We start from the raw sequence: 24,347 nt of genomic DNA on the forward strand, positions 1-24,347 counted from the left end.
TCAAATGGCTTCATTTCTTTTTCTTTTTAACTTTTATTTAAAGAATATAAATTTCAATGTACAGCTTATGGATTACAATGGCTTCCCCCTCCCATAACTTCCCTCCCACTCACAACCCTCCCATCTCCTGCTCCCTCTCCCCTTCCATTCACATCAAGATTCATTTTCAATTCTCTTTATATACAGAAGATCAATTGAGTATACATTAAGTAAAGATTTCAACAGTTTGCACCCACATAGAAACACAAAGTGAAACGTACTGTTTGAGCACTAGTTATAGCATTAAATCAAAATGTACAACACATTAAGGACAGAGATCCCCCATGAGGAACAAGTGCACAGTGACTTCTGTTGTTGACCCAACAAATTGACACTCTAGTTTATGGCGCCAGTAACCACCCTAGGCTCTTGTCATGAGTTGCCAAGGCTATGGAAGCCTTCCAAGTTCACCGACTCTGATCATATTTAGACAAAGTCATAAAAGACAGGGTGAGGATAGTAACCAATGATCCTAAGAGTGGCATTAACCAGGTCTGAACAATTATACAGCATTAAGTGGGGAAGAGGACCATCAGTACACACAGGTTGGGAGTAGAGCCATTGGTGGTAGAGTAGGGGTTATGATTACAAAGGAATGAGGCCCAAGTGCGCTACACAGGGTCTAGAACAAAGGACAGAGTCATTATTAGAGGAGCTAAGAAAGGTGCTGTCTAAGCTACAATTAAGTTTTCTGATTGAGAGGCAAATAGAACCTGACAGAAGGGGCTTGATAACAATCTGTTGGGCTTTAGGCCTTGTAAGTTAAGAGGCCCAGACCTATCTATCTCTTCACATGGGGTACATCCTAAGGGAGGTGCGAACCTCCTAGGGGAAGGCACTCTGTTGACTTTCATTACTTGGCTAGCCTGGGAGGAGAGCTGGCCAGGTAAAGGCAGGTGGCATCTCTAACAAGAAATTTACAGTTCTACCTGCAATGTTGCGGACCCTACTTGACCATCCCCTCAGCTGCAGTGGTCACTTTGGAAGTTGGGCTGAGTGAAGGGCTTTTCAGCTTGGAGCCAATAAGATCTGTGGCTCTGACCTGGGCATCCTTCGACTCCAGGGCAGGTCCATTTCCAGTGATCCAACTCTTGGCAGAGCTGCCAGGGCTCTTCACAAGCTGACTTCTGCTGAAGTCCAGGCTTAACACCTTGAAAGCCACTGCAGTGGACTGGCCTGTTGGGTCTCCTTGAGGCCAGATCACTGTACAGATCAGCCATTAATAGGCCTGCCACCCATTGCTTCTGATGCCTAGCTTTCTTTTTCTCCTGGTTTGTGTTAAAGCAGACCAGAGGATGCAAGTCAAGGGAGTGCCCAAGTCCCATCTCTAATCTTCGGTGGCCTGAACCACAAGTCTATAGTCACAGGCATGTTCTGTAGTAGTTTTTCTAAGGTAGACAATGCCCATGAGGAAAATTATATTCTCACTTTAAAACTTTCTTTCCCTTTGGTCTGAAAGGGAGGTTTTTTTTTTTTCTACTTACTGTATACTTCACTGATGGCGAAGTGAATCTAGCTATGAGATTATTATTTAAGCTCTTATTTTGGCTATGCTATTACAGAAAAATGTTAGCCATCTCTTTTATAAGGTCTAAAGATGAAATTGTGCATCCTACAGATTCCTTCATAATAGAATTAGTTTCCTACCTTGAAGAGAATAGAGAGATGAAAGAACAAGTTGGGCTTAGAATAGAGAAATGAGGGAGCAAGTCCTAGATCGCTTGCTGACAACAGCAATATTACATGAATACTTAGCAAACAGTTTCAACCATTAGATAACAACTTAAGAAAACATTTAGCAGAAGGTCCAATGCCTTCTATAAATTTTAAGAATCATGTATTTGGAAACACCTCTTAAATATCTAACATGGTGTAGTTTGTTTAACCAGTAAACTTAAGCACAACCATATAAAATGTTTTTAGTTTCTTTCTACCAACAAGTATAAAACATATGATGCAGAGATTCAGGTCACACAAATTAAAATGTATCTTTGATTAATTTTAGCAGCTTAAATTTATGGACAATCTTATCTATAAGCCAATTAAAATAAAATTCTTAATAAAATTTTCCCATGTGGACATACAATATGTACACACATATAACATAGCATAGTAGACCAATATAGCAATTTTAATAATAGCTTTTAAAATCTTTAACTCTTTTTGTAGATTGCCAATTGATTTGAATCGCTTTTTCTTTTTAGTAACCTCAGTTAACCATACTTTCTCTCAGTTGGTACTGTTAATACATTATTGGCTTCATCTGTTTACAGAGCCATCCCAAAGTACTGAATACAATAGAAGTGGCTGGAAAAAGTCCATAGGAACATATAGGAGGACAGTTAAACACAGAACCAACAACACTTTAGTTTTATGAGCAGCAAATCATATATAACTGTGGATGACAAAAGACTTTAAGTTGCCATGTTTAAAATTATAAACTCATCAGCCAACAAGAGGCACTTGCTTACTTCACAGTATTTTGGAAAGCACCTGTAGGATTTTACAAGTATTTAACCCTTTAGGCCTCTGGGGCTTTCTCATTAAGATAACTATCATGTCTAGTAACACAAGATCATTAGACTTTTTAATTCTCAAACATTTGTATTAATAGCATTTTCCATTATAGAAACTTTCTTTTTGTTTTTTTTAACTTTTATTTAATGAATATAAATTTCCAAAGTACAGCTTATGGATTACAATGGCTCCCCCCTCCCATAACTTCCCTCCCACCCACAACTCTCCCCTTTCCCGCTCCCTCTGCCCTTCCATTCACATCAAGATTCATTTTCAATTCTCTTTATATACAGAAGATCAGTTCAGTATATGTTAAGCAAAGATTTCAATAGTTTGCCCCCACATAGCAACACAAAGTGAAAAAATACTGTTGGAGTACTAGTTATAGCATTAAATAAGAGTGTACAGCACATTAAAGACAGAGATCCTACATGATATTTTTTAAAAATTAATTAATTTTCTATGCAATTTCCAATTTAACACTAGGTTTTTTTTTTCATTTTCAATTATCTTTATGTAATGAAGATCAATTCAGTATATACTAAGTAAAGATTTCATCAGTTTGCACCCACACAGAAACACAAAGTGTAAAAATACTGTTTCAGTACTAGTTATCCATCACTTCACATTAGACAACACATTAAGGACAGATCCCACATGAGATGTAAGTACACAGTGACTCCTGTTGTTGACTTAACAATTTGACACTCTTGTTTATGGCGTCAGTAATCTCCCTAGGCTCTAGTCCTGAGTTGCGAGGGCTATGGAAGCCTTTAGGGTTCGCCGACTTTGATCTTATTCTGATAGGGTCATAGTCAAAGTGGAAGTTCTCTCCTCCCTTCAAAGAAAGGTACATCCTTCTTTGATGGCCCCATTCTTTCCACTGGGATCTCACTCACAGAGATCTTTCATTTAGGTCTTTTTTTTTTTCCCCCAGGGTGTCTTGGCTTTCCATGCCTAAAATACCCTCATGGGCTCTTCAGCCATATCCGAATGCCTTAAGGGCTGATTCTGAGGCCAAAGTGCTATTTAGGACATCTGCCATTGTATGAGTCTGCTGTGTATCCCGCTTCCCATGTTGGATCATGCTCTCCCTTTTTTATTCTATCAGTTAGTATTAGCAGACACTAGTCTTGTTTATGTGATCCCTTTGACTCTTAGACCTATCAGTGTGTTCAATTGTGAACTGAAATTGATCACTTGGACTAGTGAGATGGCATTGGTACATGTAGTCTTGAAGGCATTGTATTGGAATCCCCTGGCACATAATAGTGACCTCATGAAATGTATTTCCTTATGTTGAAATTTTATCTGTAAATTATTTTGGACTTATACACAATCATGTCTCTACAAATAAAATTTATTTTTCTTTTTTTAATTATCATAGCTTTTTTTCAGTCAATCTTCTTAGTCTTGACTCAAGTTCATACTCACTTCTTGGCTCCTTTGAATGAGTCTGTAGGGCTCTGCCTAATTAGAAAAATCAGTCAGAATAGCTGCTTAAGAATTTCCCTGAAAATTTTGGAGCATATAAATGGTTTCTTTGGATTCAGGAGTCACCAATCTCCATTTTACTTCTCTGTTTTATTATTTTGGGGGTATTTTTTCAGAGAATCTGCTGCTGAACCTATATTTTAAATTTGTCATATAACCTACACTGGAAATTTAATGGTATAGAAAATAAACTGAAAAACTGTACTTATTAGACAGATATTGGTGTCTCACAGTTTCCTAATTTGCTGTGCCTTTTCTGCAACTGCAAGCTCAATGCATTTGACTTTACATGTAGTTCTAGTATTACTCTATCATTAATATCTTATTGTGGTTTGCCTCAATGATTTTTCCAAAAAATACTCAGTCACAGTCATACCTTGTCATCAAAGAGAATACTGTTTCCAAATTTTCTAAAATGAAGCATTTCTCAAATATAAAACCAGAAAGTTTTTCCTAGATTAAATATACAGATATTTGCAGATATTTTAATAAAGTCAAAACCTGAAATATGGTATGGAAAGATACTTGGTGCATTGATAAACTTCCCTGGGGAACTCTGGATGTTTAAAGCAACAGTTTGATTGAATAGAACAATAAATGCAGGACTGAGTGTTTTTTTTTCTTCTTTTTTCATCTACTAGAAAAATATAGATAATAGAGCTCATTTATTTCCTTAGCATTTCAGAGCTCCGCAGATGGGAAAACACAACCCAGTGGAAATGATTTCTGGCAACCTTGAGAAGATATGTTAGCATTTTGTGGCATTTCTCTCAGTGACATGTAAAGCATGGCTTTCCCTCATTGCCGTGTCACAGTGAAGTGTCACAATAAAGCCAAAATAGTGTGCCCTCAGGGAAAACTGGGAAAAGGGACCATTTTCCATGCACACACAAAGGGTAATATTTATTATAAAGCCTTTCATTTTAGCTCCAAATGCTGCCTGGGCCGTGGGTATTTTGCAAGAGAAAAATGCACAGAATGTGAGATTTAAAGCAAATGTTACTGCTAAATCTAAGGCAATTTATGTAAATATAAATAATATGTAAAAAAGGAGAATGCATTTATGGACATGCAGGCATGCATACATTTGTGTTGTGTGCCTGGGTGAGAGTTTGCAATGCTGCAAAGTAACAGCTCACCAGTGCGGATGGAATCCAGGGAGCACTGAGCTGGGAGTCAGACCCCCTCAATTTTCGCCTGTTTTTGTCACTACCATCACAGATTTGGTTTCATTCATCTACAAAACATGTGATATAGAAATTATTAGTCTTGTTTAGTAGATGAGGAGTTGGATGTTTCAAAGAATTCAGCTATGTGTTTCATACTACACAGCTTTCTGAAGCCGTTTCATATAACCTTACAATCAAATACAATGATTTGTTAAGCTACATTTGTACTTTTGGTACAACATTACACATCTCTCTTTCCTATACTTGCACAGCTATTATTTGGACCCAAATACTGAACTTGATTTTTGTTACCATTGTATGTCACCTCACTGGGTCATTCTACTGCTTGTTCCAGGCTAAGGACACTTGGGGGAGGGCTTGAGGGGGCGAGTGGAAGGCAAGGGAGGCCTCCATTGCGTTTGGAAACATGGCTTTGATTCTGCAGCTCAGCATCATCCTCAGATTGGCTGACTGTCCTGTCTTATATCCATGCCCAAATCTCTGGGCAAGGTGCAGGGACAGGAACCTTCCTTCTGGCTAGAGACGTGCCTGTTTTCTCCAGGGTCTATTTCAACCAGTTGTCAAGTGCTTACAGAAATTACCCAAACCTATTTTCCTGATTGGATAACATGAAGAAAGAGCTTGAATCCTGGGGTGCAGTATAGGAGGGTTCAAATATCAGCCCTATCAGTAAGCAGTCACATAATTCTGGATAATGTTATTTGTCTTTGTGAGTAAATTTGCATGATAATGTTAATCAGATAAAGTTCATAAGGATATTACAGGTCATATGTGTTCAGCTCCATTCATCACCTCAAGCATCAAAAGAAACCAGTCTGATTGTCAACCCTCTTGTCCTTGTCAACCACCCACAGCACCCTACATCTCACTGACAGACGTTCTTTGATGCCCGAGTCTTCTTCCCCTTTCTCTTCTTCCTCTATCACCTTCTCTTCTTCTCTGTCTCCTCTTCTTCCTCTCCCTCTCTCTCTTTCCTTTCTCTTTCTTCTTTATTTTTTTAAAGTTTATTTATTTATTTTTATTGATTCGAAAGATCTAGCAAGGGAGAGACAGAGAGAGAGTGAGACAAAAGGTTCTTTCATTTGCTAGTTCACTCCCCAGATGCTAAAAACAGCTAGGGTCGGGCCTGGTTGAAGCCAGAAACCAGAAACTCCATTCAAGTCTCCCATATGAGGGGCTGACACTGTGGTGTAGTAGGCTAAGTCTCCGCCTGGGGTGCCAGCATCCCATATAGACACTAGTTCGTGTCCCAGCTGCTCCTCTTCCAATCCAGCTCTCTGCTTATGGCCTTGGAAAGCACTGGAAGATGACCCAAGTGTTTGGGACTTTACACTCATGTAGGAGACCCAGAGAAGCTCCTGGCTTCAGATTAGCTCTGCTTCAGCCATTGCAGCCATTTGGGGAGTGAACCTTTCTCTCTGTTTCTCCCTCTCTCTATAACTCTACATCTCACCTAAATAAAATATAAAATCTTATTCTTAAAAAAGCTCCTCTTTAAAAAGAAAAAGACAAGGTCTCCCACATAAGTGACAGAGACTCAAGGACTTGAGCCATCACCTGCTGTCTCCCAGGGTGCATATTAGCAGGAAGCTGTATTAGAAGCAGATGCAAGAATCAAATCCAGGCACTTCAGTATGGGATGTGAGCATTCAAAGTGGTGGTTTAATCCACTGAGCCGTAATGCCTGCCCATCCCATCCTTTCTTTGTTTAAATGTTGGAGTGTGTCATGCCTTCTTGTTGACTGTAGGTATGATGCTGCACTGTGGGACCCTGGGATTTACTCATCTTGTTTAACTAAAACTTCAAGCCTTTTGATGAGTAATCCCCCAGCCCCTGGCAACTACACTTCCACTTTCTGGTTCTAGCAGTTTGGCTACTTTAGAAATTCATATAAGTGAATATAAATAAATGCAATATTTGTCTTTCTGTGTCTAGCTTATTTTATTCAAAGTAATGTCCTGAAGGCTCATTCATACTATCACATATTGCAGTATTTCCTTCTTTTTTAAGGCTGAATAATGTGCTATTGTATGTCTACACCAGATTTTCTTTATCCATTCTTCTGTCCATAGGTGTTTAGGTTGTTTCCAAGTCTTGGCTACTGTAAAGAGTGCTGTTATGAACATGGAAAATAGTATACAAGTTCTTCAAATATAGAACCACCAGTGATTAACAATTATGCCATTTCTAGGTACTTATACAAAATGCTTGAAATCAGAAATCTGACAAATCTTCATTCTAACACATTTGGTTAGCCTCTTTCCCAATGCCAATGATGTGGTTAAGTCACTGTGATGTTCAAGATCCATATTCTTTCTCTGCTTTGATATCTCAGTGATCCAGGAGCCACTCCCATTTTCTCCAAGTCTTCTTGGTTTGTGATTAAGGTTTAGTGATCTTACTTGTATATTTTAGGAGCATTTTGTTGGGGAAGTTCACTTGATTTAGGAGACTAACAATTTTAGGGAATTTCTTGAACTCTGCACATATCTAGAAACTCTACCCTCCCCAATGCACCCCAAACTTCTCCTGCCCCTCCCTCTTCAAAAGCCGGTCCTCTTGGAAGGCAGGTGGAAAGGTCCCTCTGCTTCTCGGGCTCACTCTCATTAGATCATCCCAGTGTGGGTAGACCTGTATTTCCTTAACAAACGAGCAGATTCAACCCTGGTGGGTCTTTGCTTTGTGTATAGTCATCTTAGAAGGGCATCTTTTGACTGGCATAGTCATTGGGTTTTGTTTTATTTTGCTGTACATGATCACTTTAAATTTGGGCTCCTCAAAGATGTTTTGTGAAAGCACGTTAGTTTGTTTAGAAAAATCATTCTTCTTACCAGGAAAATTTTCAGTTCTCTAATTCATCATTTTTTTTGAGAGTTTTCTAACTCTTGAATTACCTTTCCTCCTAGAATCATTTATTTTTCCTGTAAGGAATGACACTTCTCCCTTGGGAGATCTTGAATCGAATATAGATTTCAGAATATAGATTTCGAATATATATATGTCAGTAACCAAGTAATTTTCATGAATATGCCACCATCTTTGCATTGCTGTTTGTAAGCAACAATTTAAAGTATTTGTATACTTAGTGATAGCACTGTGAATTAAATCACCTTTCAGAGATGGAGAAAGCAATACCTTGTTGCTGTGACTTTAGAATTCCCTCCACTAGATCTTTTCAACTAAAGCTCCACCATTTTTCTTCAAAGAACATTTAATAAATATCTTTCATAGGATCAATGTAGGCTAAACCCTCTGGACTTCACAGATCTTGCCAAAAGAATGTTTCTTAACTTCACCCACACAGTGATCTTCATTAATTCTGAGTGAGCTATATGTAAGAAATCTATTTTCAAAAAGCCACTCTCTGGAGTATTTCCAAATAAAACCATGTGAGAACTGGAGCAAGAATAAACTATTGTCCATTTTTGTGAAATATAATCTTATTTCTCTTGCTTGTATTTGTTTGTTCCATGTGCCAAGTGGGTGAGAATCAAAAGGCAGCATGCCATGTAGCATCTTTTCACTATTTTTGTGTGTTTGGATGGCTGGAGATGGGTTGATTGAGTGTTCATAACTTGTCCCCTTGCCCACCTGATGTCCCGTTCTTTCAAGTCAAAGCCCAAGAAGTGTGGCATCTCAAGTCTGAGGCACAACTGTGATACAGATAAGCAGTTTCAGTAGCTAACCACTATTTGAAAGCATGTGATATATCCATACTGGACACAGTTTTTGCATCTGGTGGTATATTTTCCACATTAGCTGTTTCTTAGGATTAGCAAGGCAGTGCAAATCTTGTTTCATCCCTCCCTGGGTATTTAGTGTAGTGCCAGGCAAAGCACAGATTAACATATGCTTACTCGGGATTAAGGATGATTTTTCATTTAAAAAAAAAAAAAACTCTTCTGATAGGCAGTAAAAGAGAATCCACACAGTTCAATGGATTCCATAGATGGGCTGTTTCTGTCAGTGCCAGCTACTAACCCTAAACCTCCAGTCCCAAGTTTCCAAAGGCTTTGGGTTATACCTCATGAAAGTCTAATGCCGGACAGCAGAGAACACTGTTTTACCATGTTCTCAATTTGCCCCAATCACTGCAGTGTTGCATATGATTGCTCCGTGGCGAAGAAGAGGAGAGCTGAAGAGCAGGCTCTGGGGGTCCCAGTCAACAAAAGGAAATCCCTGCTGATGAAACCCCGACACTACAGCCCAAACTTGGACTGCAAAGAGCACAGAGACGACAGGACTGAGGACGATGGCCTGGTGGAAACAAGTGATCATTCTACTGCAGGTAGCAAGAAGGATAGCCAAAACATTGTCCATTCCCTGGCACCAAAGACCCAGTCTGAATTAACGTAGAAGTCACAGTCGGTATGGTTGTAAAAGTATCCTTGCATTTCAAAATGAAGCCAAATCTTTGTTTCAATCAGCATTCATGTTTTGAGGGCTTATTTTTTATTTTCAGTGATTGTGGAGGGTGTATAGATAAGCATGAGTCCTGCCCTGAGTCCATTTTCAAAAGCATAGGATTAAACTTAGCCTCCTTTTGAAAAAGTAAAAGATATTATGTCTTAAAGCTGAAGCATATCTTGTCTGCCTAATAAAGTGGATGGCTGATGCCTGAGAAAACTCTTCAAATTAAAGAGCACATTTACGCTTTAATATGCCTTGCAGTGTTCAGGTTCCAAATAATGTTCATTAATAACTAAAATATATAAACATATATACAGTTTAAACATTTACTTTTGTTTTATCAGCCACATATGGTGTTATTTGGCCCCTCAAAAATAGTAATAACAGAATAGACTGGTGCAGGTGGTCTGTGACTTTAATATTCTTCACTCACTCATCCAATGCCCTTTGTGTGCCAAGTGAAATGTAGTTCTCTTTTGAAACTGTAGGACTTGTTTCTTGCAGTCCAGTCACTCCCATTAGTCCCTTGTGGTCTCCTGCATCTAGGAGTTGGACTATTACTGATCACTGTGTCCATGAGGTCAAAGTTGAAGGACATGAAAAAAAATCTTGAAAATTTACAAAAATACATTAAGATCTAAAAACTGATCTAGTAGAAATTTTCTTGTGCTTGTGTTCTATTAAATATGCTTTTTTCTGAATATGATTTTCTAAGAAATTAGAGTATACTAAAAGGAAGTGAGTTCTTTGTTTAAAAAAAAAAAGATTATTTGTTTGTAAGGCAGAGTTGTAAAGAGAGAGAAAAAGAGCAAGAGAGGTCTTCCATCTGCTGATTCACTTCCCAGATGGTCACAGCAGCCAGAGCTGTGCTGATCCATAGACAGGAGCCAGAAGCATCTTTTGGGTCTCCCATGCAGGTGCAGAGGCCTAAAGACTTGGGCCATCTTCTGCTTTCCCAGGCCATAGCAGAGAGCTGGATCAAAAATGGAGCAGCTGGGACTCAAACCAGTGCCCACATGGGATGTTGCCACTGCAGACGGTGGCTTTTACCCTCTATGCCACAGCACCAGTCCCAGCAATGAGATTCTTAAGTCATACATATTTATTATCTATAGAATTATAGATGTAGTGACAATTATTAATAGAGTAATTGGAAATGTATGTTAACTAAGTGAGCACAAATCCCAAATCAGTATCATCTTGTTTCCAGGATTCTTGATTTAGAAGTCATTTGAGATTCTGTGGTTAAAACAAACTTACATTCTGAGTTAAACATGTTCAAGTAGGTTCCTTGACTTTTCTCTATTTAGCACGTGGTTTAAAGCCTCATGGATCATCTGTAAACTATAATCATATTTGGCCTCTTGGCCTCATTTGTTTCCTTGAACTGGTCAGTTTTATTTGTTGATTAATGAAAATTGCAGTTTAGAACTAGAGAAATTCTCTGGCTCAACAGGCTAATCCTCCACCTAGCGGCGCTGGCACACTGGGTTCTAGTCCTGGTCGGGGCGCCAGATTCTGTCCCGGTTGCCCCTCTTCCAGGCCAGCTCTCTGCTATGGCCCAGGAGTACAGTGGAGGATGGCCCAAGTCCTTGGGCCCTGCACCCCATGGGAGACCAGGAGAAGCACCTGGCTCCTGCCATTGGATCAGCATGGTGCGCCAGCTGCAGCGCACCGGCTGCGCCGGCCATTGGAGGGTGAACCAACAGCAAAGGAAGACCTTTCTCTCTGTCTCTCTCTCTCACTATCCACTCTGCCTGTCAAAAATTAAAAAAAAAAAAAGAACTAGAGAAATTCTTGGAATTATTACGGTTAGACTTGAGGTATAATTCATCTACCTGGCATTATTTAGCCAAACATCTAAGAAAATGGGCATGGCTTTGTATCAGCATATTCTTGTAAATGCTATAAGGACAAAGCTTAAATCTGACTTGCTGGCTTCTCACCTCCCATTGTAGCTGTTTGATCATGATAGATGCTTAAGATTGATCAAGCAGGGGCCAGCACTGTGGCATAGCCAGTAAAGCCGCTGCCTTCAGTGCTGGCATTCCCATGTGAGCACCAGTTCGAATCCTGGCTGCTCCACTTCCAGTCCAGCTCTCTGCTATGGGAAGGCAGTAGAAGATGGCCTAAGTCTTTGAGCCCCTCTACACACATGGAAAATCTAGAAGAAGCTTCTGACTCCTGGCTTCAGATCAGCCCAGCTCTGCTTTTTGTGGTCATCTGGGGAGTGAACCAGCAGATGGAAGTCCTCTCCTTTTCTCTCTGCCTCTCTGTAACTGTATCTTTCAAATAAATACCATACATAAATCTTTTTTTTAAAAAAAAGATTGACCAAACAGATATATGGTCCTGATGTACTTGGTTAAGCATTTACTTATAAGCACTGACGAATATCTTCAGGGGGTCTTGAAAAAAGTTCATGGAAGTTGCATATTATGAATAAATTATGCAGATTTCCAAAAATTTTTGCATCAAAATAAATTTATTTTTTAGTTCCATTTTCCATTGAGTTTTAAATAAAAGGTTTATTTTTATCTATTTGAATGATGGAGAGAGAGGGAAAGACACAGAAAGAGATCTTCCATGCTTTCCCCAAATGGCCACAATGGCTGGAGGTGGGTGAAGCAGAGTTTGGAACTCATGTGGGTCTCCCATGTGGGTAGCAAGGGCCCAAGCACTTGGGCCATCCATCTTCCACTGCTTTCCTACATGTAGTAGCAGGGAGCTGGATTCGCAGCAGAGCAATCAGGTCTTGAACTTATGCTCGTATGGGGTGCTGGAGACACAAACAGTAACTTAACTCATTGTGTCACAGCGTCAGCCCCCTCATGAACTTTTTGAAGTATCTTCATACTTGCAGATTTCCATATATCAACTATTCTTATATTCAATGTTAGAGCCATTATTGACAATAATGATTATGCTGAAATAACAACAGTGGTGACCATTACTTATGAGTTCTCAATATATTCAAGACACATAACTTATATCACACCAACAATGCCAAAATGTGTGTGATTATAGTCACAGCTTTACAGGTGACATCATTGATGCCTAAAGAGATTTCATGCTGAAGGCAACCCATTTGGTAGGTGATGGAAGGAAGACAATTAGTAAATAACTGGAAGGGCAGCAAAATAATAATTGCCCAGCCAACTGTGTGATAGAATCCAATTCTCCCCATGCTCCAACATCCTTCAGAATTCAGGAAGGATAAAGTTTCTACAACCTCAAATCATGCAGGCACAACTTCCAAATGACACTATGTCCCTATCTTTATGTTCCTATCAAATGTCCCTATCTTTAGTGAACACAGGAAATATTTTAAGCTGCGTTCAGTCCTCTGAACAAGTTTCTCCACACCCCAGGATAAAAAAGACCTGAATTAGTGTCCAAACCCAACATAAGGGCTTTACATCTATCCTCTAATTTAATCCAGGTATCATGTCTTTAACTAGCCAGGCGTGTGCACAATTGTATCTTTGGCTGAGAAATTCAGATGATGAGATTGTATAGTGCTTATGAAGGCTAAGGTCATGAGCTTGAATACTATAAAGGCTTTATTGTATTTAGTGGAACAAAATATACCCCACACCCTCTACCAGCTATCTTCAAATGGATACTTGAAGCAGTGATAGGAATGTGAACAAATCAATGCAAACACATCTTCATTGGGAAGACAAACTCCCAAAGTATTACTCAAAAGTAGGACAAGCACAGGCGTTCCCAGCGCAGACAGAGAAGAAGAAAACCACCTTAAAGTGTGTCTAACCAAACCAGGGTAGGAATACCAGTAGCACAACCACAGAACCACAAATGTGTGATTTGAACATCTCATGATTGTCACAGTCATAGATGTTGTAGGGGCTGGGACAGCAGTTTCAACACATATTTTTTCCCAATAAATAGCAAGCAAAGGATAGGCCACTCCTGTTTCAGGATTTTGAAAGAGCAATTCGTTTTTCTAGGACTTTTATTCCCAACACAACTTACATTTTCAAGAGGCCTGGAAAACCAATTTGCCCATAAAAGTAAACAACTAGTTACAGAAGTAGAAATGAAATCCATGTATAACAAAATCCACTTATACTAAAAGAGTCATCCCAAATTGTGTTGTAATTTTCCAGAGATTTTTCAAAGTTGCTTTGATTCAGAATAGCAAACATATAAGTGCAAGTTCATTAGCATGTACCTATATGATTAAGGACAACTCAGAAGTAATACCTTGGTTTTATGTAAGAAAACAAATGTGAACTTCCATGTATCAGGCAAAGGCATTTTTGTTTTCATCTCCATACCAGGAAAGCATACTAGCTCCAGTACCACTCTAGCCCCTCTCCTACTGTGAATTGCACACATGAAAGAGAAGGATCTAGGCCGGCGCTGCGGCTCAACAGGCTAATCCTCCGCCTGTGGTGCCGGCACACTGGGTTCTAGTCCCGGTCAGGGCGCCGGATTCTGTCCTGGTCGCTCCTCTTCCTGTCCAGCTCTCTGCTGTGGCCCGGGAGTGCAGTGGAGGATGGCCCAAGTCCTTGGGCCCTGCACCCACTTGGGAGACCAGGAGAAGCACCTGGCTCCTGGCTTCAGATCAGCACAGCGCGCCAGCCACAGCTGCCATTGGGGAGTGAACCAACGGCAAAGGAAGACCTTTCTCTCTGTCTCTCTCTCTCACTGTCCACTCTACCTGTCAAAAAAAAAAAAAAAAAAGAGAGAGAGAGAGAGAGAGAGAGAAGGGAGAAGGACCTAGACCAGTGATCTGTCCATGCTCTGACCAGAGCTGTCCGGTAGTGTCTCGCAGGAATTAACCCTAGGAATTTTCTTACTTATGTCATTGCGGTATTAAGGTAGTTGATGTAAGCTTGTTAGCTTTTGTTTTGTTGCTTTGTTTATTTGTTTTTATATATTTTTATTTCCAATTTAAGGTTCATGGTTTATGTCATTGAAAGTTATCTGACAGTTACTTTAGTATCTCCATGTAAATTCACTCTGGAAAATATGAAACTCAGGAAACTAGCAGGTTATTAGGATTCTTCGTGGTTTCTCCGAAGGGTTGCTGTGGTCCTACTGCTAGCTGCAGAGCTGGAGCCTCGTGGCCTGAGTTCAGGTCTCAGCCCTGCATTTTCTTTCAGCATGGTCTTGAGCTAGCAAAATAGAGTAGAAATGGCCTCCTTCCCTGTGGTTGTTGTGAAGATCAAATAGAATAAAGAATACCATTCCTGGAACATACTAGTGATTGTGTTGGGAGGGATGCTTAGATTATCTACTCACTGTATTGTTGGATCACCATTTTGAAGCCGAGAACCCAGGACTCAGGAGACCAAGGGCATGCCCAAGATCACTCAGGCAGGCAATGCTGGACCAGCATTGAGGTCTTGGAACCTCCAGCCCCTCTAGGGTTTTCCTCTACGTTAAGCACTGAGCACTGACTTCACACCTTCAAAGACCTTTGGTGAGCAATGCCAGCATGTGTGTAGAAGTGGGTGGTGAGTCTACATGAGCTGTAGTAATCCCATGGCCCCTGCCCTTCCTTGGGGGGACAATTTTACTACTGATCACAGATGAAGAGCAGGCCCACTTCATTCATGTTCAGGGCCCCATGTATCCCTGTCATTGCTATCTTCTAAAATAGTAGCTATGGAAGGCAAAGAGAGCCCATCGGGTTCCCACATGACCCAGGCGTTGTCCCCATTGCTGCACTCACTGTGGGAACAGAGACTCCAGGCTCACACTGGCTGAATGCCCTGTCCAAGCAGGTACAGAGAGGAGGCAGGCGTTAGAACTCAAGCCTGCATCCCTCCAGGTCTAGAGACAAGGCTCTGTTAGTGAGTTCAGCAACAATGACACAGAATATATGGCCCAGCTGCTAGGCGAAATAAAGACACACTCGCAGGAACTTACAAAAGAAGGCAGCCCATTCCAGAGAAGGGAGAAACAAGTGCCTCACTGGAGAGGGTGAAGTTCCATAGCTAGTTCACCTTTTTTCTTGTAACTACAGTGCCAGCCTGGGAGGGGATGGGGTTGTGGAAAGTCAGTTTGCCGAACATCGCTCTGGAAACCAGCGTGTGTGATGCACGAAGGCACCTCTGTCGGCAGGAATCCTCTTTTTCTGAAGAATAATTAATAAATATTTTCTTTTAGCATATAACAAACAGTTGAACCAAACAATTATGTAAACTGGAAATGACCCAAAATGCTAGCAGTTGGCAGCAGCACAGTGAAACGCATTGTCATGCACATGTGCATTTTTGTCACTCCCGCCTCTCTGGTGATCTGCACTTAATAGGAATATTTTAAACTATGTAGCTAAGCAACAGAGGTAATTGTTGCTTTCTAGAGCTTTTGTTAGCACTCTAACACAGCCCAAATATGCATAATTAGGTATAATGTCTATAAATCATTATTGTACACATGTGGGTAGTTAAGTGGAGTGAGAGAATAGTTCAATGAATTGAGCATATTCTCTGAAAATGCTTTTTATTTGTTTTCTGTAGTTCATAATACTTTAAAATTATCATAACCCTTTACACTTTCTCTTAATAGCCAACCGTGATATTGAGAAAAACTTCATTTGCATTTTAGACTATGTTTAATATATTATTTAAACCTGGAGTTCCTGTGATACAAATCCAGGAGAGGATAGGCCATCCTATCACATATTATGTGCTTGTTTATGCAGTCTCTTTTCTAGGAACTAAAATGTTAAATTTTTCAGTTTACGTTGAATAGATCCCAACAAAAGACTGCACCCTATAATCAGCATTATTTACAGGGGCTAGTGTTGTGACTGAATTCTTCCCTTCGTCCAAAAATGCTTTTAGTTACTATGGCAATATTTACTTGATCCTGGCAGTCCACTGTTGATTTAGGGAGATAATTACCAGAAAGGAAGATGATGGAGATGTATTTTTGAGTGTCCTTGTCAGAGACAATGTTTATAAAAAATTAAATGAGACCAAAAAAGGCACATTGTCTTCCTCGTGGATCCCCTCCCCAGCCTCATGCTGATGGCTGTGCTTTTCTTTCCTCCAAAGATGTTGATTAACACAGAATGCACTTCACTTGGTGTCTCTAGCAATCTTCAAGGGGACTTATTATTTTGTGTTTCTTGGCCCCGCATCCTCCTTTTTTTCTCCTTCCTTCCTTCCTTCCTTCCTTCCTTCCTTCCTTCCATTCTTCTCTTTTTCCTTGCATGATATTTTGGTCCTAGTCCATGTTGGAGGTCCCTGCTGGGTTGTTGGATGTGTTTCACAGCCTGCTATATAGTATGGTATGGCACTGTATGTATGGGCCAGGTGTGGACAATCAGTGAATCTGCACCCTCTTTTGGTTTGCACTGAGACAGACACATATAGGCTGACCACACACCTGGACAATCAGTCACCTATTAGCCCATTCCTGAAACTGAGGTGGGGGATAGCCCTGGGATGATGGCTGGCCCTCAAACCATTATGGATAGAGGGGCATTTTGTGCCTGCTCTCCACCTTAGGGTACCTTGTCCTTCAAGACCCAAGATGGACCAGTGCTGAGAATAACTTGTTCACTTTCAGCATTCTCCAACCATCCCCACTTCTTTTCTCATTTCTTTTTTACAGGAATGCACCCAAGTATCAGACCAGAAGATGTGCTACTATCTAAGACATTATTTGATCATGCTAATTTTCCCCTTTGTGTTTTCCTCAATGTCAAATTTTAGTGTGACTATTACAAAAATAAACAGGAAGTCTAGAAAGCTTAAAAATTCTGTTATCTCCCTGTGGATGTGTTTTATATCTCAGTTAACATTCCATCAATTCCAAAAATTCATTGTTATGCTAACAGAAATCTGATGAATATTTTCTTTGCAACATATAATATTAATGTATTTGACACCCTTCTGGTTTACTAAGATTTGGCAATATTAGAGGTACAATAACAAGCACTTCACATTCAGCATCTGCACTCTTGTTACTGCTAAGTACTTATTTCTTGTCTTGCTCAGTACTCCAGAAGTGCTTAGCATTTAATGTGCTGAAAATGATCATAGCTCATTTTTAAAGGAAATTTTCAGAATACTGTACCCTAAGTTTTGTTTTAAGAGAATATATGTTTGCCTCATCAATGTTTATAAAACTAATACGGATCAATATTAATATGTTCTGTCCGTATATGTATCTATATACGTATCTATGTTAGAGTATATGCATGTGAATATATATGAAAGTATTTCAGAAAGTTATGGAAAATGGAGTTAAGACAAGTTTAGTTTGGTGCAAAAATTGGAAATCCATGCATGTGAGAATTCTTCAAAAAATTCTCAAAAAATGCTCTCTATGACAATATTGTTCATGGATTACAACTCTTTTTTTGTGCTAAAATAAACTTATCTTTTAATTCAACTTTTTCATGAACTTCTTAAAGTACATTCATGTACATTTATATATATGTGGAAGTATATGTGCATATATATAAATATGTGTGTTTGTGTAAGAAATCTTGGAACAGTTTCCTTAAAATATTTTTTGCCTTTATGTTTCCAATATTGATTTTCTTTTTCCATAGAGGATATCAGGATAAAGCCTGTGGACGAGAATCTTCATTCAACTGCCCAAGAAAATTCCCGTAGGAAGGAAGATAGATACACTTGTTATCAAGAACTCGTGGTCAAATCTTTAATGCACTTGGGGAAACTTGAAAACAATGTGTCTGTCCAGACTGTAAGTGAAAACTTAAATGACAGTGGCATCCAGTCTTTAAAAGCAGAGAGTGATGAAGCAGATGAGTGCTTTCTTATTCATTCCGATGACGGAAGAGAGAAAATCGAGGACTCCCAGCCACGGTTCTGTTCCTCGGATGACAGCGAAAGTCACTCTGAGAGTGCTGAGAATGGTTGGGACAGTGGCTCCAACTTCTCAGAAGAAACCAAACCACATAGAGGCCCAAAGTACATGCTAGCGGATAGTCAAAAAGACATATTGGAAGTTCCTGAAATAAAAACTGAAGGTGACACATTTCTTCCATGTGAGAACAGGTGTGATGCTGACGTGGAAAGGAGAGACCCACAGAACACACACCGGGAGCTCCCGGATGCCAAAGCCCAGCCTTCCTTGGCTGAACCTGAGGAGAGGAACAGCGAGAGCCTGGCAGCTGGGGCTGAGGAGCCGGGAGACCTGGAGAGAGCCACTGGGAACTTAGGTCTGCTGGAGCAGGCGATTGCTCTGCAGGCGGAGCGAGGCTGCGTTTTCCACAACACCTACAAGGAGCTGGACAGGTTCCTCCTGGGGCACCTAGCAGGGGAGAGGAGGCAAACCAAAGTCGTTGACACGGGTGGAAGACAAATCTTTAACAACAAACGTAAGACACGTTTTTGCATTTATCTTAGGAATAGAATTACTTAGGAGTTTTCAAGACAAAAGTTGGGTTTAATGATTCCTTCCAGATACCCTTTGACAACTGGATGCATGCAGTTCAAGCATCAATTTATAATTCTAAAATAAACAATTACTCTCCCTTCCCCCAGTCATTCTTGGATCAAGTTTGGCCAGTTTTGCAATGTTTTCACCTTGGAGAAAAGATGCATTCCATCTATTTGTTTTCTTTTCTTTCTTTCTTTCTTTCTTTTTTTTTTTTTAAATCAGGAAGCATTAACTTGTTGAATACTGCCCAAGGAGTGAAGCCTTCAGGAGCTTCCTTCTATGGAAAAGCAGTTAATGCTTTTTTAAGATTTATTTTATTTGTTTGAAAGACAAAGTTACAGAGAGAGGTAGAGACAGAGAGAGAGAGGTCTTCCATCCACTAGTTCACTCCCTAGATGGCTGCAACGGCCAGAGCTGTGCCGATCTGAAGCCAGGAGCCAGGAGCGTCTTCCAGGTCTCCCATCTGGGTGCAGGGTCCCAAGGACTTGGGCCATCTTCTACTGCTATCCCAGGCCATAGTAGAGAGCTGGATCGGAAGAGGAGCAGCCAGAACTAAAACAGGCGCCCATATGGGATGCTGGCGTTTCAGGCCAGGGCTTTAACCCACTGTGCCACAGCACTGGCCCCAATCTATTTCTTTTCATTGAAGTGTTTTTTTTTAAAACAGTTATGCCTTTAAATGTACTTTATTGGACATTCTTAGAAGTACATTAGTACAGATTGTATTTCAAATCACTTTATTAGTCAATTCCAGAAATTTAATTTTTTTTCTTACCTTCATTCTAGGATCACCCAAGTGATTTTGAGCTTCAAAATGCTGTCTAGCCACTTGCAAGCCAAGCAGAAAGCTCAGATCCTTAGGGATAACACTGGATATTAATGCATTTCTAAGCCTATGCTTTTACCAGCTATCAATCTCACTGTCTCAAATACATCAGTGCAACTTGGAAGAGAGTAAATGTACTTTGAGGAGACCTTAATATTGTTCCTCAGACTTTGAGAAAGTTGTATCCCCTGCATCCACGGAGTCTTGCACTCATTCTTTCTCCAGAGGCTTGCACTAAATGGGCCTGATGCTGATTCTAGCTGTTTGTAGAGTTTTCCAATGGCCCATACGTGCCTCCAAGACCTGTATAAGGGGATTTTTCTGCGATCCAATCCAACCCCATGCTCTAGAATTTCTGTTGCTTTTTCAGCAAGTTCTCAGATGATTCTTGGGCACACTTGGGCACACAAATCTTACAGAAAGTCAAGGTTGTAGAGCTAGAACCAACGGGTTTATAAGAATAAAATGTTACTGTGATCTGGAAGTTCTGATGGCTGATATTTACTTAGAAATAAATTCTATATGGTCATTTTAAGTCCATTTTAGAACTCATCTGAAATATTGACAAATAATGTCTTTTTTAAAAAGATTCATTGTTTTATTATTTGAAAGGCAGAGTTACAGAGAGGGAGAGAGAGAGGGAGAGAGAGAGAGAGAGAATCTTCCATTTATTGGTTCACTCCTCAAATGGCCACAATGGCTGGAGATTGGCTGATCTGAAGCCAGGAGTTTGGAGCTTCTTCCAGGTCTCCCACGTAGGTGCAGGAGCCCAAGTACTTGGCCCATCTTCTACTGTTTTCCCAGGCCATAGCAGAGAGCTAGGTCAGAATGAAACAGCAGGGACTTGAACCAGCATCCATATGAGATGCTGGCACTGCAAGAAGTGGCTTTACCCACTACGCCACAGTGCCAGCCCTGACAAATAATGTCTTACAACTTAGAGCTGAAGGAACCAAAAAGAAATAAAATAAAATAATAAGGAACAAGATAAGGCTATACAGACATCTTGCAGGGACCAGGATAAGGCAGACCATGAATGACTAGCAGGTGGTTCAGAATAGGACATTGTATTTAGCCAGCACACTCCCACTAATATGCAACTTGATGAATTTACTTTTTTAAAATGAATTATAAAATCAGAAAAAAAGATGAGATTTACTCTACATTCCCAATATCTATATTCCTAATGTAATATATTTTATTGGTTCTAAGAGATATAGTTTCCCTATTTTAACATTGCTAAAATCAGAAAGTCGTGCAATTGTTTGATTTTTAACAGTGTTTTCTTTCTGAACAGCACACAAAATGATGTTCGTCATACAACTGATGATGTCTTATGGCCAATGAGATCCAATAGTTTGAGACACTGTTTTTGAACCACAGTTTAAGATACTTGATGACCTTTTGGTTATTTTCAGAGCACTCTTTAAACCTTTTGTGGTTGCTGTTGTTTTCAGAAATTACCAAGGCAACAGCATCTGTGTTTGTAAATGTTGGGTCACACTGGAGACATAGGAACTTCTCCTAGTATGGGATGAGTGAACAGTAGTCTAACCTATTGCACAGGGCATAGGGTATTACAAGCCTCCACAAGGAGATTAAAGCCCATGCTGATATGAAAGAGGCCAAGATGGCATACCCCACACTGCAGGGGAGCTGTAGGCTTCGTCTAGACTCAGGATGCGTGTGGAATTCAAATTAGCTATTCAGTTTCCTATTTCTTGTTGCTGATGTGGGAGCCAGTGCAACTACAGTGATTATTTCTCTGACATGAAGCCCATGCTCCTCAGTGAACACTCAATCAAGTTGGCTCCCGTCTTCTCCAAACTCCTATCCTGACTTCCTGTGTACTTTGCACGGGCAACTCTGCTATTAAGGAGACAACACTGGAATTTTAAAATTTTGTGTTGTCTAAGCCTTCTAATGAGTTGGCAATTCTTTTGGTTATGCTACTGCTACTAAGCATGTAGCAAGACTTTCAGTTACACGTTAAGTGAAATCACCACGTAATTTATTGCCCAGCCTATGGCATTTTTAAGGAAGGAAGCAGTACAAACAATTACATGAGTCCAGGAGTCCCCTGTTATCTGAGGGTTCACTTATCACAATTTCAGTTATCCATAGTCAAATGCAGTCCAGAAAATTTAAGTAAAAAATTCCAGAAATAAGTGATTTGTGTTTAAAATAACTTATATAGCAGTATATTTTTATAATTATTCTATTACTATAGTTATTGTTGTTAGCCTCTTGCTGTGCCTAATTTATGAATTAAATATTATCATAGGTATTTGCATAGGAAAAAGCATAGCACTTGCACACAAGGGGTATTCAAAACGCTCATGAAAAATACATATTATGAAAAGTTGTGCTTGGATTTCAAAATCTTTTCACACCAAAATGCACTTATGTTTTCCATTTTTTTCCCTGAACTTTTTAAGGTATCCTAGTATACATAGTACTTGGAGCTATCTATGGTTTCAGGAATCCACGGAGCAAGGTCTTAGAAACTGTCTCCTACTGTCTATCTATCGGGCATGAATGCAGGCCAGGATGTCACATCACCAGGGTCTAAGGTCACCCCCATTGGCAAACAAAATCAAAGAAGAAGAGGTAGGCTTGAGAGTGGCCTCCGCAGCTCATGCTCTGGCTTCTTATCATGCAAGCAGGTTCTGGCCTCCAGAGCATTTCGTCCCCATCTTTGTTTGGCCCAGCAGAGAAGAGACTTGCAGACAAAGGTGGACCATCAGTGAGCCCCACCTGGGCAAGTGCCAGCCTGCGCTATCTCCAACACCCTCTCTGGCTTCCTGTACACAAACAGTGTGGCGAGGAGGGGAAACACTCGAGCCAAACCTTTCATTGTGGTTTAGAAATGTGGCCTCCCTTGGAGTAGAGCCAAGAGAGGAAGGGCATCAACATGCATGCTGCTATTCCTGCTTCTCCCTGCCATGCTTTCCCTCAGGGTCCGCTCTTGCAATACACTAGGATCAGACTTTGAGGATTTTGAATCGTGGTCCACATTTTACACACCCACATCTACTTGAAATTTCTGCAATAAAATACAATGGAGGTCCACAAAACCCTAGAACATCACAAACTCTTCATAGGCCTCTTAGTCCTGCAAAACACAGAGTGTAGTCTGGACATCATCACGTGGGAGTCCTGCCTCCCAGGAACACAGATGCCTGCCACTGGACACATCCCTGCCTCTAGTTGTGCCTCGTTCCCCTACAGCTCCACAGCTGTCTGTCTCCTGACTCTCCATGACTGGTAGTGCAGGCTTGAAGGATCCTTGGCCCCGCCCCCTTTGCTGAAACCATGCCCCCATATAATTGCATTACATGCAACCTGCTGTGGCCCATCTGCCCAGGCCATTTGAAATGCAACAACTGGGGTGCTATGGTATCACAGAGGCACGGCTGATCTCACAGTATACCATCCCAGAAGGCATTTGTCACACCCTGTGTCAGTGGCCTGCTCTGGGTACTGGGCACCAAGCTGAAGCAATGCAGGCTTGATAGGGCCCTTCTTTGAATTCGACCCAAGAGCAGCTTCTTGGGCAGAATCATATGTAGATTATTTTCCTTCTCAGCGTCCAATGTGCCTGTTAATCCAAATGCTCCCTGTTCTGAAGATCCTGCATGCTTTCTGCTTCCCACGAGACCCTTACCTCTGCTCCACCTCCCACTCCTGCTCCACGCCCAGAATGCTGAGGGACAGGCTTTCTCCAATGAGCGAGAGTCATGGCACAGTGTTGGCTATGAGAACACATTTCGGTATTAGGTTTATTTATTGTCTCATTCACGAATATAAACACTTCTGAATAAGGCCTCATTGGCCTGAGCTCTAACTTCATCAGCATTCCAATTCAGTCTTCATGTAGGTTATATATTTATATGAGGGATCTTCAACAAAGTCACAAGAATGCATATTATGAAAAAACTATGCATGGATCTCAAATGTTTTTTGCACTGATAGACTTAACTTTTCATTTCATTTTCTGTGAACATTTTAAGCATCCTTACAGAATGTTTTATCTAACCCTCGGCAAAAATTCCACCCCTCCCCTTCTGCAGCCTGAGCCTCTCCTCATTGCTGCTCTCTCCAGGCAGCCTGACGAAACAAGTCACAAGGCGGTCCTTTCTGTGGCCGTCAGCACCTGTGAATCCACTCCACGGGGCCCTTGGCTGTGCCCTCCAGGCCTCTGGAAAGGCAGCCTCTCTTCCTTGTGCATCCATTTCCAGAGACTCTCCTTCCAGAACTTAACCTTTCCGTGTTGTCTTCTCATTGCCTCAGTTTCTGCATTCAGGGTAGAATCAGTGGCTTAGTCCCACCATCACTGTAGTTTGCTCCTCTGTGGCGACCATGGGTCTTGGAGTCTTGGAACCCTGTAGCCTTCTGACTGGGTGGGCAGGACACAGATGAGGTCCCTTGGCCTCACTCTTGTCACTTGCTCTGCAGGAGCAGGCTCTGTGTG

The 24,347-nt window shown here is 40.7% G+C and overlaps 1 protein-coding gene across 1 annotated transcript in view; it reads left to right on the plus strand.

The window, feature by feature from the left end:
* The window catches only part of ST18 (ST18 C2H2C-type zinc finger transcription factor), a 121,548-nt gene that overhangs the window by 34,087 nt on the left and 63,114 nt on the right, over window positions 1-24,347 (plus strand). The window contains exons 8-10 of the mRNA XM_062189892.1: window positions 9,339-9,529; window positions 18,194-18,575; window positions 18,663-18,985. Coding sequence (XP_062045876.1) covers window positions 9,339-9,529; window positions 18,194-18,575; window positions 18,663-18,985 — 896 coding nt within the window. The remainder of the gene's footprint in view (window positions 1-9,338; window positions 9,530-18,193; window positions 18,576-18,662; window positions 18,986-24,347) is intronic.

The sequence above is a fragment of the Lepus europaeus genome, chromosome 4, assembly GCF_033115175.1.
Source record: "Lepus europaeus isolate LE1 chromosome 4, mLepTim1.pri, whole genome shotgun sequence".
Classification (NCBI taxonomy): Eukaryota; Metazoa; Chordata; class Mammalia; order Lagomorpha; family Leporidae; genus Lepus; species Lepus europaeus.